The 15,073-nt window shown below is 30.7% G+C and overlaps 1 protein-coding gene across 1 annotated transcript in view; it reads left to right on the forward strand.

Annotated features, from left to right (window-relative positions):
• Positions 1 to 476: 476 nt before the first annotated feature.
• The window catches only part of LOC106457751 (biogenesis of lysosome-related organelles complex 1 subunit 6-like), a 21,278-nt gene continuing 6,681 nt past the window's right edge, over positions 477 to 15,073 (forward strand). Inside the window, exons 1-4 of the mRNA XM_013917197.2 lie at positions 477 to 559; positions 8,781 to 8,944; positions 10,974 to 11,085; positions 14,420 to 14,507. Coding sequence (XP_013772651.1) covers positions 8,782 to 8,944; positions 10,974 to 11,085; positions 14,420 to 14,507 — 363 coding nt within the window. The 5' untranslated portion in view covers positions 477 to 559; position 8,781. The remainder of the gene's footprint in view (positions 560 to 8,780; positions 8,945 to 10,973; positions 11,086 to 14,419; positions 14,508 to 15,073) is intronic.

A 15,073-nucleotide genomic window follows, 5' to 3' on the forward strand; every position in this document is an offset into this window, starting at 1 on the left:
TTTAATTAAAACGGCTAGGGATTTCATAAGGGCTTTACTGGTGTTGAAGTTTGAAATATGCTTACGATTGGTCATCTCTTTCGAATTCTTATTCTAGAAAAGAAACTGTTGGAGAAATTTCAATAGTTTTATCTTTAAAGCCCTTAACACAAGATTTTAAGTACTGTATATTGGTTAATTAATTTACATTAATACGACAAAAAAGTGGACTTTTCGTAGCTCTTTTCTATAAGATGTGTAGGTATTTATTAAAATATGTAAACCTCAAGTAATCAGTAGAATCTTCTCATTATATTATTGTCTGTTTCTTAACTTCAGGAGCTTTCAAACTGGTAATATGCACAAGTATTATTCAGTATCTTAATTCGTTAATTTTGTTTACATTTTATTATCAATTCCGATATAATCATCTGTTCATTGTAATAGCTGTTCACAGTAAAAATCTTAAAGACAAAAATGCTACAATATAGAGGGAGCTACAACAGCAAACATGTAAAAGGTGAGGTGGCTTGATGAACTGTGGAATTTAGTCATGTGAAAATTGAAACAAATTGTGCAAGTAAGTACTGCGTTCATTTGGCCTTTGTTTTACTTAAAATGAAATAAAAAAGTTTTTGATGCAATAACTATAAATTCACTCAGGTTTTTTTCTTCAGATATCTGATCAGTTTCTGATTACTCTTTCACTTTTAAATTTAAGTGAAGTGCAATTACAAATACAAGTAAAGGTACAACATTAATTCTAAATGCTTAAAAGTTACAGCTTCATAATAATAAATTGGTTTCAGCTACGTGTGCAACATTTTCCAGGAAGCTGGAAAGTGGAAATTCACTTTCACAAATACGAGGTTCCCATATGGAGTGGCCTAGTTGTTAAACTATTGATTTTATTATATTTTTTTAATGTGTGCTACATGAATTATTGTGTTCAAATTTTGCTTTTAAGTTTTATTTGTTATGGTTAGTGTTTGGATAAATTAAAAAAGAAAATTGTCTTAAAGTTAAAACTTAATAGGTAATACTAAAATTCCTGTATCTCCACAAGTGCAGGCTTTTACAGCCATGACTAACAAATTATAGCTTACCAAGAATCCCTCACAGTCTAATCTTCAAGACTTCATGGTATTAATACATAGGGTGTATGACGTTGAAATGACATTTCCAGCAGTATTTGATTTACCTTAAATGAGGAATGGGTGAAATCAAGACCAAGTAAAAATTTGTTGGACAGGCCACAAGAACAAATCTGATCAACTTAAATATAATATCAAAATTTGACTGTTTCTCCATACCTTAAATGGTAATGAGAATAACCATTATACTCATAGAAAATTTTATTTCTTTTATAAATAAATATGTTGCCGGGTCAACATAAAAATGCCTGGATTGGGTGCTAAAATATGTCTGTTCGTTTCCAAACCTATCTCACGTTACTACTTATTCCATAATGTACATATATATATATATATATATATAAAAGGTTATTTGTCTATGGCTTTTCAATTTTTTAAAATAAATAACATTTCTGGACTGACACAAAAGTATTCCGACAGGGTGCTAAAACGTGTCTGATTGTCTCTTAACCAGTTTCACATTGTTATTAGTTCTTCTAATGTACACATATCAGAAAGGGTTATTCATCTATGGCTTTTTTATTTTTTTACTAAGAAAAATGTTGCTGTGAGTTCACAATATTTTATACTGTGTATCTGGACAGAAGTAAGAGAAAGCATTTTGTTCGGTTTTTAAGAAGATTGGAGTTCAATAGATGGCCCTTCCAGCCATTTTTGTGTTGGTCTGGCAACATTTTTATAAATTATGAAAATATGAAACATGATTTCACAATAATTTTATGTTGTGTATGTGGAAAGGAATACACAGAAGCATGAGAAAGCATTTGGCATAATTTTTAAGGTGGTCGGAGTTAAATATATGGCCTATTCGGGCACTTTTGTGTTGGTCCAGGTTTTACCATGTCCCCTTTTAGTGGGTATTTGTGTTGTCTATATAAGAAATGAATAGCTTATCATTAGGTTAGTCATGTATTACAAAACAACATACAAGAAAAGTTACACATGCAAAGTTACACATGCAGAGTTATATACATATATATATATATATATGTTACACATATTTATATAATTAAGGAAAACAAGGGACCTCTTGGTCCATCTAGTCCATTCCATCCACTAAACTAAACTTAAAAAATATAACACATTAAGTCAGCCCTTACCATTCAAATATTTATTAAGCCTTCCCTTAAATTAATTGCATCTAAAGGCAACCCATTCCAAAGGCCAACCACTCTGTTATAAAAATAAAGCTGTTTTAGCTGACGATGACTCCTATTCTGCCAAAATTTATACTTGTGATCCCTAATCTTACCATTCTCACTATTAAATATGAAAAAAGATGATTCATCAACATTGTCAATTCCCTTTACAATCGTAAACACCCCAATCAAGAGAAAACAATTTCAGAGATCTTAACCTGCCCTTGTATGACAACCTTTCATTTCCAGGTATCATCCTAGTAACCAACAATTCAATGTCCTTTTTAAGGTTAAGAGCTTAAGATTAAACTCAGTACTCCAAATGTGTTCTAACCTACTACAGTGATATCACAGCTGCTGTAGACTTGTATTCAATATTTCTGTAGATACAACCTAAAATCATATTTGCCCTGCCCCTAGCAACACCACATTGCTTGGATGGTTTTAAGAGACTGATCAACCAGAAAAACAAGATCTTTTTACTTCCATAACACTATTAAGGTTATTCCCATCAAAATTATTCACATAATTCAAAGTTTCATATCTCGCATGCATTACCTTGCATTTATTGTAATTAAAAGCCATCTACCAAGTATTCATCCAACTCACAAAATAATTCAAATCCCTTTGTAAGGCACCAGCAACACCCAAAATTTTAATAATATCATCAGTAAATTTAAATAATTTATTGATTATTACTTCATCTATGTTTTTCATATAAATCAAAAAGAGCAAAGACCCTAACACTAAGCTCTGAGGTACCCTGTTTTTGACAGTAATCTCAAGTTAACCTTTTATGTGACACCTCATCAGATGTTTTCTGAAAATCCAGACACATTAAATCCATACCAATACGCTCATCTACATAACCAGTAACCTCTTCCAAAAATGTCAAAAGATAAGTAGTATAAGGTTTTTCCCATGGTGAAATCATGCTGACTACCTCCAACAAAAGTTTAAGCTTTGTTAAATAATATTCCAAAGCATCTTTTGTTAGACTTTCAAAAACTTTACCCACCACTGAAGTAAAACTAATAGACCTATAATTATTAGGACAAGTTTTATTGCCTTCCCTGAAAGAGAGAAGTAACATTAACCAACATCCAATCTACTAGGAATTGGAAAATGTAGTAGCAAGTGGTTCAGTATCCAATTCCTTTAACCTCCTTCAAAACTCTTTGGTAAATATTACTGTGCTGAGGACATTTGTCTTTCTTTAAACTTCCTAATTTTTTCTTAAGCTCAGAATTAATGTGATCTAACAACTGTTGAGGATGAGGAAAATTACTTAAATCTTTATTTGTAAAAATGAAGAAAAACTAGAATTTAATAATTCATAATCATCAGATATTAGCCTTCCTGTATCATCCCTCAAAGGCCCTACCCACATTATAACATTTTTTGCTTACCCTTAATGTATTTAAAGAAATCCTTACTTCCGAGCTAATCTTTTTCATATAGAAATTTTGATTTCCTAATTTCTTGTTTCACCTGCTCTCTTGATTTTTATCCAAATCTGCCATCATTGTAGCCAATCTAAACTTCTTGTATTCATAATGCTTTCATTTAATTTTATCCTTTATACCCTTTTTGGGCCCACTTGGTTTTTTTACATGCAGACACTTTTATTTAAAAAATCTTTCCACATTTGATCACTATTTCCAATCAAGTCAGTTGCCCAACTTACAGTAGATAATTCATGTCTTATCTCTCAGAATTTTATGTTTTGAAATTTGGAACCAAAATCTTATTTCTTTTCTCCATATGCAGCAAAACATCACATCTAATTGAGCAATGATCACTTGAACCCAAATATTCCTCAATCTCTACTCTGTCAATTATTTCTCTATAAGAGGTTAACAACAAGCCTAAAACAGCTTTGTTCCTGGTAAGTTTCCTGACCAATTGGGAAGAAAGCTATCCTGAACAGTTCCTAAAAATCTGTCTCCCTCATGATTTGCTTCTAACATTTTCCCAATCTATATGTCTGAAGTTAAAATCTACCATAACCAGGACTAGACAGTGGTGAGGGCCGGGATAAACTGAATGCTGAAAAAATAAGGTGTAGAGAAAAGTTTCGTATAGGAACGAAGCATAGAAGTAGTTCTAAAGATAGGCTTAATTGTTATTATTGTAATGCTAGAAGTATAAGAAATAAAATACATGAGTTTAGAGCACTTGTAGGAATGAAGGATTTTAATATAATGGGAATAATTGAAACATGGCTAAACATAAAGGATTTTGATGACAAAAATTTGAAGTACAGGATTATAGGTTATTTAATAGAGATAGAGTACTAAAGATAGGGAAAGGAGTGGCTTTATTTGTAAAATGTCAGTTACATCTTGTTAAAGTTGAGGATATCAAAGGTAATAACAAGGTTTCTGTTAGTGGATATAAAGGGAAAAGGCTTTAGTGGGAATTTGTTTCAGACCACCTGATGATTCTGATGGAATTAATGAGAAACTTTACAGTGAGATTAAAATTTCAGCTGTTAATGAGGTCATAATTATGGGTGATTTTAATTTTATTTTTAGCCATGTAGGTTGGGAAATGTGAGTGTTAAACCATGAGGGAGAAAAGATTTTAGAAACTGTTCAAGATGGTTTTCATCACCAATTGGTCAAGGAATCTACTGGAAGCAATGCTATTTTAGATTTATTGTTAACTTCTAATATAGAATTGGTGGAAACTGGGGAACATCTGAGTGCAAGTGATCATTGCTCTATTAGGTTCGATGTTTTGCTGCATATGGATATCAGGAATAATGATATTTTGGTTTTAAATTTCAAAAAAGTAAGTTTTGAAGGGTGAAACAAGAATTGTCTGTGAATTGGGCAGCTGAATTATTTGGAGACACTGATCAGATGTGGAAAATTTTTAAATGTTCAAGATTAACATGTTCCTTGTAGAAAGAAAATTGTGGCTGTAAGTAAAAAAATCAGGTTGGCATAAAGGATACAAGAGATAAAATTAAAGAAAAGCAGCACAAATTGAAGAATTTTAAATTGACTGTTATGATAAAAGAGTTAGATGATTATAGAAGATCAAGAGAGTTGGTGAAACAGGAAATTAGGACATCAAAAAGGATGTATGAAAAAAAGGTTGGTGGAAAATGTAAAAATTAAAAGTAAGGATTTGTTTAAGTATATTAAGAGTAAACAAAATGTTAGGATGGGAGTAGGGCCTTTGAGGGATGATAAAGGAAGGCTCTTAACTGATGATTATGAGATGGCTGGGTTATTAAGTTGTACTTTTCTTCAGTTTTTTACTAATGAAGATTTAAGCAATATTTCTCATCATGAACAGTTGATAGATGGAAAAAAGATCGAACAAGATGACTACATTAATTCTGAGCTTGTTAAGACAAAATTGGGAAGTTTAAAGGTTGATAAAACCCTTGGGCCAGATAATGTTTCCCCAAGGGTTTTGAAGGAAGTTAAGGATTGGATACGTGAGCCACTTGCTACTATTTTTTGCAAGTACTTGAATAGTGGGCAGGTACCAGAGGATTGGAAGTTAGCTAATGTAATTCCTCTTTTCAAGGGAGATGATAAAAATTGTCCCAGTAATTATAGACCCATTAGTCTTACATCAGTTTTGGGAAATATTTTGGAAAGTCTTTTAAAAATATGCTTTACAAAATCATTTAACAAAGTTTAGAATTTTGTTGGATAGTCAACATGGTTTCACTAAGGGAAAATCTTGCCTTACAAATCTTTTAATATTCTTCGAAAAAGTTACTGCTTATGTTGATGAGGGTAAAGGTGTAGATTTGATGTATCTGGATTTTCAGAAAGCATTTGACAAGGTGCTATATAAAAGGCTTGTGAAAAATTATCTCTACAGATATGAGGGATAAGTTGGTTAATTGGATAGAAAAGTGACTGGATGGAAGAAAGCAGAGGGTTGTTACAAATGTAATTCAGTCAAACTGGATTAATGTCACAAGTCGGGTACAAGTGATCTTTGTATAGTAGTTAATCAGTCTCTAAAACCATCCAAGCAGTATGCTGTTGCTAGTGGAAGGGCAAAAGGATTTTTGGTTGTATCTACAGAAATATTGAATACAAGTCTAAAGAGGTTATAATTTCATTGTATAGGTCACTGGTTAGGTCACCTTTGGAATACTGTGTGCAGTCTTGGGCTCCTTACTTAGAAAATACATTGAATTGTTGAAAATGGTTCAGAGGAGGCCTACTAGGATAATTCCTGGGATGGAAAGGTTGACATATGAGGAGAGGTTAAGATCTCTGAAATTATTTTCTCTTGAAAAAAGAATTAGAGGGGAACTGATTGAGGTGTTTAGGATTATTAAGGGAATTGATAGTGTTGATGCATCATATTTTTTCATACTTAATGGTGAAAATGGTAGGACTAGAGGGTACAAGTATAACTTTTGGTAGGGTAGGAGTCTTTTTCAGCTAAGAAAGTTTTTTCTTTCTAACAGGGTAGTTTGTCTTTGAAATGGGTTACCTTCGGATGTGGTGGAGGCAGTAAATTTAAGTGAGTTTACGGGAAGACTTGATAAATATATGAATGATAAGGGCTGGCTTTGAGAGTTTTTTTTGTTTTATTTTCTTTTAGTAGTTTTAGTTTAGTTTTGTGGATAGGACAGCATAGATGAACCAATAGGTCCCTCGTTGTCCCTAAGTATTATGTTATAATTAAAACCTCATTAATAGCTGAATTCTTTATCTCACTGTAAAGTTTCTCACTAACTTTTATGTTCCATATGGTGATCTGTAATAAATTCCAACTAAAAGCCCTCTGTTATAACCATTAACAGATTCAACCTCATTGCTATTAACTTTGGTATCAACAACTTGAACAGAATATAACTCACATTTTACATATAAAGCTACTCCTACCCTCTTTTTTAGTATTCTGTCCCTATTAAACAACCTATAACCTTGTATTTCAAAGAAATTCCTGTCATCAAACTTGTCTATGTTTAACCAAGTTTCAGATATTCATTCCCATTATATCAGTCCTCTGTTCCAACCAGCATTCTAACATTATCCATTTTATTTCTTATACTTCCAGCATTCCAATAATAACAGTTTAGTCTGCCATTAAAATTATCTTTGTACTTTGTTCCTACAGTAAGCTTTTCTTGTTTTCTCTTTTATTTTCTCATGGGCCTCACCACTTTATTTGTCTTAGTTTAAAGTTTCCCTTACAGTTGAGTTAATATCCTTTGCAAACAAGCTAGCCTCTACCCTATTTAAATGTAAACCATCCATTCCAAAAAAGTTATCTTTTACAACTTAACTGATCCCATAAGTCCAACTAGCCAACTTGCTTGTCCTTAAACATTAACCTAAACCTTGTAACTGTCTTATAATTTCATCCCCGTGTTTAACTTTTGGCAATAATTAAGTTACTATGTTCCTGTTCTTTAAATGCCTTTATCAGTTCCTTGTACTTAACAATTAGCTTCTCTGACCCACCCTTTCCTACATCATTAGTCTCTATGTACACTACAAAAACTGAATCATTGCTAGTATCCTTTACTGTATAGCTTGTTCTGTCAGTTACATCCTTCACCTCTGCCTCTGGATAGCATAATTTGAATATTTTCTCCCTATTTACCCCACTGATTATCTTGTCCACCAGCCATACTAAAGAATCACCTATAAAAAAATAACCTCCATATGTTTTTCATTTCCATTCCTATCTGTCCCTTTTGTTATCCTTCCATCCTGTAGTTCATCTGCACAAACTAAAGACTGAAACCTGTTACTTAATAGGATCTGCTCATTATAATTAAATCCACTACTACTAGACCTGTCAGTACTGTTTTTAACATTTGGAAAGTCATTATTATCCACTGTATCCTTCATCAGCACTGAACCTCAATGGTAGTTGAAAATTTTGTGAAATTTCATTCAGCTTTAAAGTGATGCTTGAATAGAAGTCTGTGGCTAGGCAGGTACATGGTTCTACCATGAAAGTGATGTAACAAGAGTGAAAAATTATGGTGAGGTATTGTGGTTGAGGCTAAATTCCGTGAAGCGTATGCACATCTAAATGGCCATGTATAAAACAATCTTAAATCATCTTATTTCATGGGCCATGGTAGTGTTTTTCAACAGCAGGTCAATATCTTGTTATGATATCCACCACAAGGTTCATCTGACCCAAGATTTGAAAGTAACATTATTGTTGTCTTGAAATTGACCACCTAGAGTTCAAGTCTTTATGATGATAAAACCTGTTGTGGATGAGATAATTGGAGAGATTAGACCACAGCCTTTCAGTGGCCATCTTTCTGGCTGAGGTTTTGAAACATATTGGTACTTTCGACCAGGAATCAAGTATGTATGTATGTGCATCATGTTGGTTAATTGAAGCTTTGTGCTACCTTGAAAATAGATTTACAGTGAATATTTTAATGAATTGAATATATGCAGTTATATTTTTGTGAAAGACTGATGCAGTAAATGTTTTTTTTTGTTTTTTACCCATTGCAATATGTTAAACTTTATAATATGTTTCACTGTAGAATGGAAACTGTGACTCCTGAAAGCAACTCGGCAGTTATTGAAAACAACAGAGAAACAACAAAAGAACTCTTAGTCAAAGAAGACAATTGTGTTGAAGATAATGGCATGGAGAAAGAGAATTATGCCAGTCCTGAAGTTGAAGAAAAATTAAAAGAAGAAAAAGGTGATAAATGTACTTCCTTTTGTTAAATTATTAATTACCAACTTATAAATTACTTTGTTTTAATTCTGTTATTGAAGAAGAAAGCACATGAATTATCTACATGTCTACATAGTCTATACTCAAGTATATAAATGTCTTATAAAAATTTTCAGTTCATATAATTCTATAAGCTGTCACAGTTTCTAAGCAACCATACTTAGAAACCTGCCCTGGTCAGGACTTAAGTCAAGACTCTCGACTCATAGTAGTTTTGAATCCAAAGCTCTGTCAGCTGAGTATGAGATAAAAAAAGGTAAATATATAAAACCTTCCTCATTAGAAATAGATTAATATAAATAGATTTTAAATATGTATTGAGATTTGGATGTGCAAATGTTTTAACATGTAGTTTCTTCTCACTCATGGAGATAAGTCAACTTGGAAAAGTTTCTCAATAAATATTGAAAGTGAAGATAAAAACCTGATTTTCTTTTTTTTTATCACTTGTTTATCCAAATTAAGAATTTAATACAGATTTGGCAATTTTGTATTAGGAATGGTCCTGATAATGCACTGAGCAATAAACAAGTAGTAAATAGCATCATTGCTTTTTTGATTTGTTGATTGAGAAGGATTGTACGTATGCAACTGTTAACAGAATGGTTAGTGTGGTGGGTAGTAGGATATTCTTACACAAAAATCTTGCCTTTCATACCTTTACCATACTACTTTATGCCAATTATTCCATATATTGCAGTGCTGATAATTTTCCAAAACTTTGCAACTTCTGCCACAATGCTAAATGTTTCTTAAGAAACTTAAAAATAGTTTGTTCATATTTTTTGTACAGTAATGGTAATAGACAATAATATAATAACCATCTTTGATATAATTGCCATATTCATTATAATTCTGATAATTACTGCAATCAGTGTCATTAAGCATTTCTCAGTTAGAACAGATGTCAGTGTGGACATTTCTGGTCAAATGCTGGAACCTTGCCTAAAATCTAGTTATTCCTTCTGTATTGACCAGTTTATAAAACCTCACAGTACATTTAAGAAGTTTCCACTTTACCCACATATTTGTATCAAATACTTGATAATAGAGCTATCACCTCAGCTTTGCATCAGCTATGGATTGAATTAATTTGTAGCATTACAATCAAGTAATCATAATTATTTTTAATATCATATGAAAAATCTAGGATCATCTTATAAAAGAAAAAACTGCCTCAAACAGATTGCTTCCTGAGAATCCATATTTATTGAAAATTTAAACATTGGTATACTCGAATAATGAAGCATATTATGCTAATATAATAATAGGTAGGCAAACAACGATTTATAAGCATAAGGACAAGTTTTGTTGATGGTGGAATATACTATGTTTTGAAGAAGACCAATATTCTGTCAAAACGTGTAGTATGTTCCACCACCAATAAAACTTTTCCTTATGCTTATAAATTGTTGTTTGCCTACCTATTATTGCTATAGGGATATAAAATGAATATCTTGAAACTGAATGAGAAAACTTTCAGCCTAATGTCTTGAATATCTAGAACCAGTTTTACAGATGATCATACATTTAGAAATTAGAAATTTATCATTTATTTCCTTGCAGAGAATATAGTTCTCAAGAAAAGAAACATTAACACAAGTTTACTCAAAATTCCCAAGTCTCAATAGGTTTTGTCTCAGCTATGGCAAAAGGACAAAAATAAATTTTAACAGTAATTGTACATATTAAAAAGAAATTCACCTGCTTGTAGGTTTCCGTATCAGGTTACTTAATTAAAGTCATTCATAAGTAGTTTCGTATATGAAAGATTTATACTGCAAATTATTTTTGTATGGATTTCTATATTTTTGTACTGGTTTATTTTTCTGACTAACGTCACTTATAATAGAACAGAAAGCATAGCACATTTATTACATTATATTTATAAAATGATAAATAGAAAAGGTTACTGTAGATTAATTTGATATAAAACATGGTGGATGTTTCCATTTTTTAAAATTAAACCAACACTGTATCTTCTTTTGTTAAGGTCTTCCAAAATCAGCAGTGAAGAAGGAAGTTGGACAAAGACTTAGTCAAGGTCTTCTGTCATTGTATTTATTGGATCTGCAAAAAGTGGCAAGCAATCTCACAGAGTTGTCGTAAGTATTCAAAGTCTGTTTACAGAAAATTTATGTTGGTGTATGTGATTGTAAAAAATGTGCTTATTTTTCTTTCTTTTTTTCATTTATGTACACACTTTTAAGTAATGGTGTTCTTATGTGGAAGAAGGTATTCTGTGAAGTAAATTGAGTAACGTTTTGAGTTTTAACTCATTCACAGGGTTAAATTGTGTGTGTATATATATTTAAATGTGAGCTATCTATAAAGAAAGTTCTGTATTTTGTATGTCTGTACAGCTATCATTTTGAAATTTTAACACATGCATTATCTGAAGTAGAAAAGAAACTCTAGCAAAAAAAACAATTATATCATTTGTTTTTCTTGCAGTGATTCAGTTAAAATCTTAGTTTCTAGGTGTAATTTATCAAAATCGAGTAAGATGTTTGTCTTACCTTGAATTCAGGAACTATTTCCCACTACAAAGTTTGTGCTCATGTTTTGAAGAAGACTGTATAGCTAATACTAATAACTAAGCACCTAAGTACAAGTAGTTAGAGATTAAATTTTTCTCACTTGCACAATATTGTGAATAACATTGCTCTGATTACAACCACTGTATTTAGTTATTTTGTGGCTGTCAATATGAGAACCCATGTAAACAAAATTGGCAGAGAATCTGTTCATCAGGCACACATTAATTATTCAGATATTTTATGAAGTGATTTCTTGCTGAACCAAAGTTTCGTGTTAAATGTGAATCACAAAACAGAAAGTGTTTATTGAAACATAGAAGAAAAATTCAGTTTTACAAACCTGATCTGACCAAGAAGATATAACTGATACTAGTTTTCCTTGTAGATAATAAAAGAAATATAATTCATAACTATACTATGTAGTTTAGTATCATACAACTTTTTTTTTTTCAGTTATAAAGTATTTATTGTAAAAGTGTGCAGTTTAATTTTTCTATAATCTTTAAGACATTAACATTGTCCTATGCATGAACTATTTGTTATGGAATCATATCAACTTTCTGATATACAGCTTAAGGGTGGGTTAATACATTATGAAAAACTACTTAATGAAATCTTTTGAAATTTCAGAATTACTTTTCACAGTATGTAGCTTCTGTAAATAAAATAACTTATTTTTATATATGAAATTTGTGTGAATTTGAAAAGATTTCATTGTGAAAGGTTTTTCAAGAAACAAAATTGTATGTATAAAATTTAATCAATATATTTTTTTTATTATATGTAAGAATTACTACAAGTTTATTCAAATATTTTTTAATTCAGTGGTGTACTTTTGCCCTCAAGGTTGAACGCAACCACCTGTGCATGATAGAGTTAACAAAGACCTCCCTCTTTTTGTTGTTTTTAAACTATATGTTTGTAGCTAAATTGCAGAGTGCCCTGCATTAATTTTGTTTTTCTAAAATTTTATTGTCACTCTGACTAGGAAATAGTCAGGCATAATAAAAAACGTATTCCTACTGTAAACATAATTTCTTTATGTTGAATGGATGTTAAGGCAGTGGCAAATAGATCTAATGATTTAGCCAAAAAACCAAGCAAGAAATACTTTTTATTTCAACATTGTCTTATTTTTATGTAGCATTTTGTGAATTTTTTATACATGTATGACTGACTGAAAATAGAAAATAATACTTGAAACACTGTCAGTTTTCTTAAAATTGTAAAAAAAGGTTTTCAGGCTTTTAAGAAACAAAATTGACTCAGATGATTCTGTTTGTTCTTAGAAAACTAAGTTCATTGCTTCTTATTTTCTTTTATCAAATATTCATGTTCTCTGTTTTATCTATCTAAAAATTGTTAAAAAGATTTACTGTGCTATCCATTTAAGTCAACATCCTGCCTTTGTCAACTAACTGTGTTATAAATTTCCACTCCTTGATCTCTTTACTATTGCAAAAAAATTTCTCATTGTCTCAACATTGACTTAAATGAATAACTCAGGATGGGAAGCGGCCACTGCAAACGGAAGACAGACAGGTGCTCGGACATACACCACAGTTCACAATATATATATATAAGATCCTGTTTGTTTTTTTATTAATTTGTGTGCTGTTTTTATCAATTTGTTAGGAATCTTGTTTTTGATTATGAACTGCTGAACTTAGAAAAAAGTCTTGAAAAAAGGAATTTTAGGTGAATTCTATGGTTGATGAAAAGAGATTTTGTCTTTTATGAAGTATTTTCTGTGGGAAAGCAAAATACTTATTAGTTAAGTAAATTATAAATCAGCAGATATGGCTTAATAGAAGAACACTGCTTCTGTAGTTGCTTAAGAGAAAGACCACAATTTTGGATGAGTTGTATATTTAAACAGGTGTGTTTATTTATGTTAACCCTAGGGATGAAAAAGGAAAAGCCATCATTGCAGTTAATTATTTATCTGAAAAGAGCACATGATAAAATGCTTTAGAGAAATAATAAAGATTACGAAGCAAATGCTAGTTGATTATATTTTTCTCAAAAAAAAATTGAATGCTGTAGTTAAAAGATAGAAAGACATATTTTCATTTGAATTCTGTGGTTTAAGAGGAGAAAACTTTTCCTTTAACACAGTTGTAGATCAAGTGAATGAAGAGCAGAAAATCCTTTTGTAGTTGAATACTGTTACTGAGTGTAACAAAATATGAACTCTTTGGTAAGAATACAACTACACTTTTCAATTAAAGTAGAATACAACTGAAGAAAAGATTGTTCCCACATTGTAAGAAGTATTATGCAAAACTACTGATCATGCATTGATTTTAGAATTTTTAAATTTATACACATCATTTATAGTTTTTTTTAATTAGTTATAAAATTATAGATTTTTATTACATGCATATTTCTCTTGTTAAAACAAAGGTTATATAGTGTGTCCCATGTATATGTGCCCAGGGCAATGATCTAGAGGGGGACATATATATGCCCAAGGCAGTGAAGTAATTAATGAATTTCATGAGAACATGTAATAATTTTAGTTTGTGATGGAAAGTTGACTTGTGATCCATGATTACAGATGAGAAACACCTTTCTCTTATTGAACCAGATCTCTAGAGTAAAAACGATTTGATGTTTAAGAATTTAAATTTAATCATTTGATAATTTATTTTTATACACAAAAATCTTAGGCAACTATGACAGAAGTTTTAAACGTTCTCTGGTATTATTTTTAGATGAAAAAAGGTTATAAAATATTTAAAAAGTTTATGACTGAGACTTCTTCCTTACATACATGAAAGTCCATTTGCTGTCAACATTCAAACTTGCACTAATAGTCCAAAAACTAAAAGAGAAATACAACAATTTTATAAAAGCTTTGATGGATTTCTTTTATATTTCTATATCTGTTTTTCAGAAAAAATCAGAATATTCTTATTGAAACTATTCAACAGGAAAACACTCGATTTTCTGAAGCTTTAAGTACTTATTCTTTGGAAAATGTGGTAAGTTAGCCTAGAAATATATTTAGTTCTCTTTCAGTTATAGGTAAGTCTGATAATAGATATATATTACATCTCTAAATTTCAATTAAATCAAAATTCAAAAGTTATTAAAGAAGAAAATAGTTGAAAAAAAGCAAAATGAATTTTGTTTTGAAAAAAAAAAAGTTTTCTATAGCTTCTCATAGTCTTTTCTTTGGACCTCAAACATTTCAATGGTTTTTATGTACTCTTCAGACTTTAAATCTTTTTTAAAATTCAATAGCTAAATCATAAAAATTTTGTTCAAATGAATATTTAATGGTAAGCTTCTTAATAGTTTTTTATATTTTTATATTTTCAGACATCAGAGTGAAGTAACGCATTATCTTTACATTTACAATAATGAAGTAGTTTTACCATTTAATAATTGTAATAATAATTAACTTGCTTGTTCAAATTAAGATTTATGTAACTGGTAACACACACACACACACATATATATATATTAACTTAATTTCATTTTAGAGTGCCCTGCATTAATTTGTTTTTCTAAAATTTTATTGTCACTCTGACTAGGAAATAGTCAG

Source organism: Limulus polyphemus, unplaced genomic scaffold, assembly GCF_000517525.1.
Source record: "Limulus polyphemus unplaced genomic scaffold, Limulus_polyphemus-2.1.2 Scaffold369, whole genome shotgun sequence".
In the NCBI taxonomy this organism is placed as follows: Eukaryota; Metazoa; Arthropoda; class Merostomata; order Xiphosura; family Limulidae; genus Limulus; species Limulus polyphemus.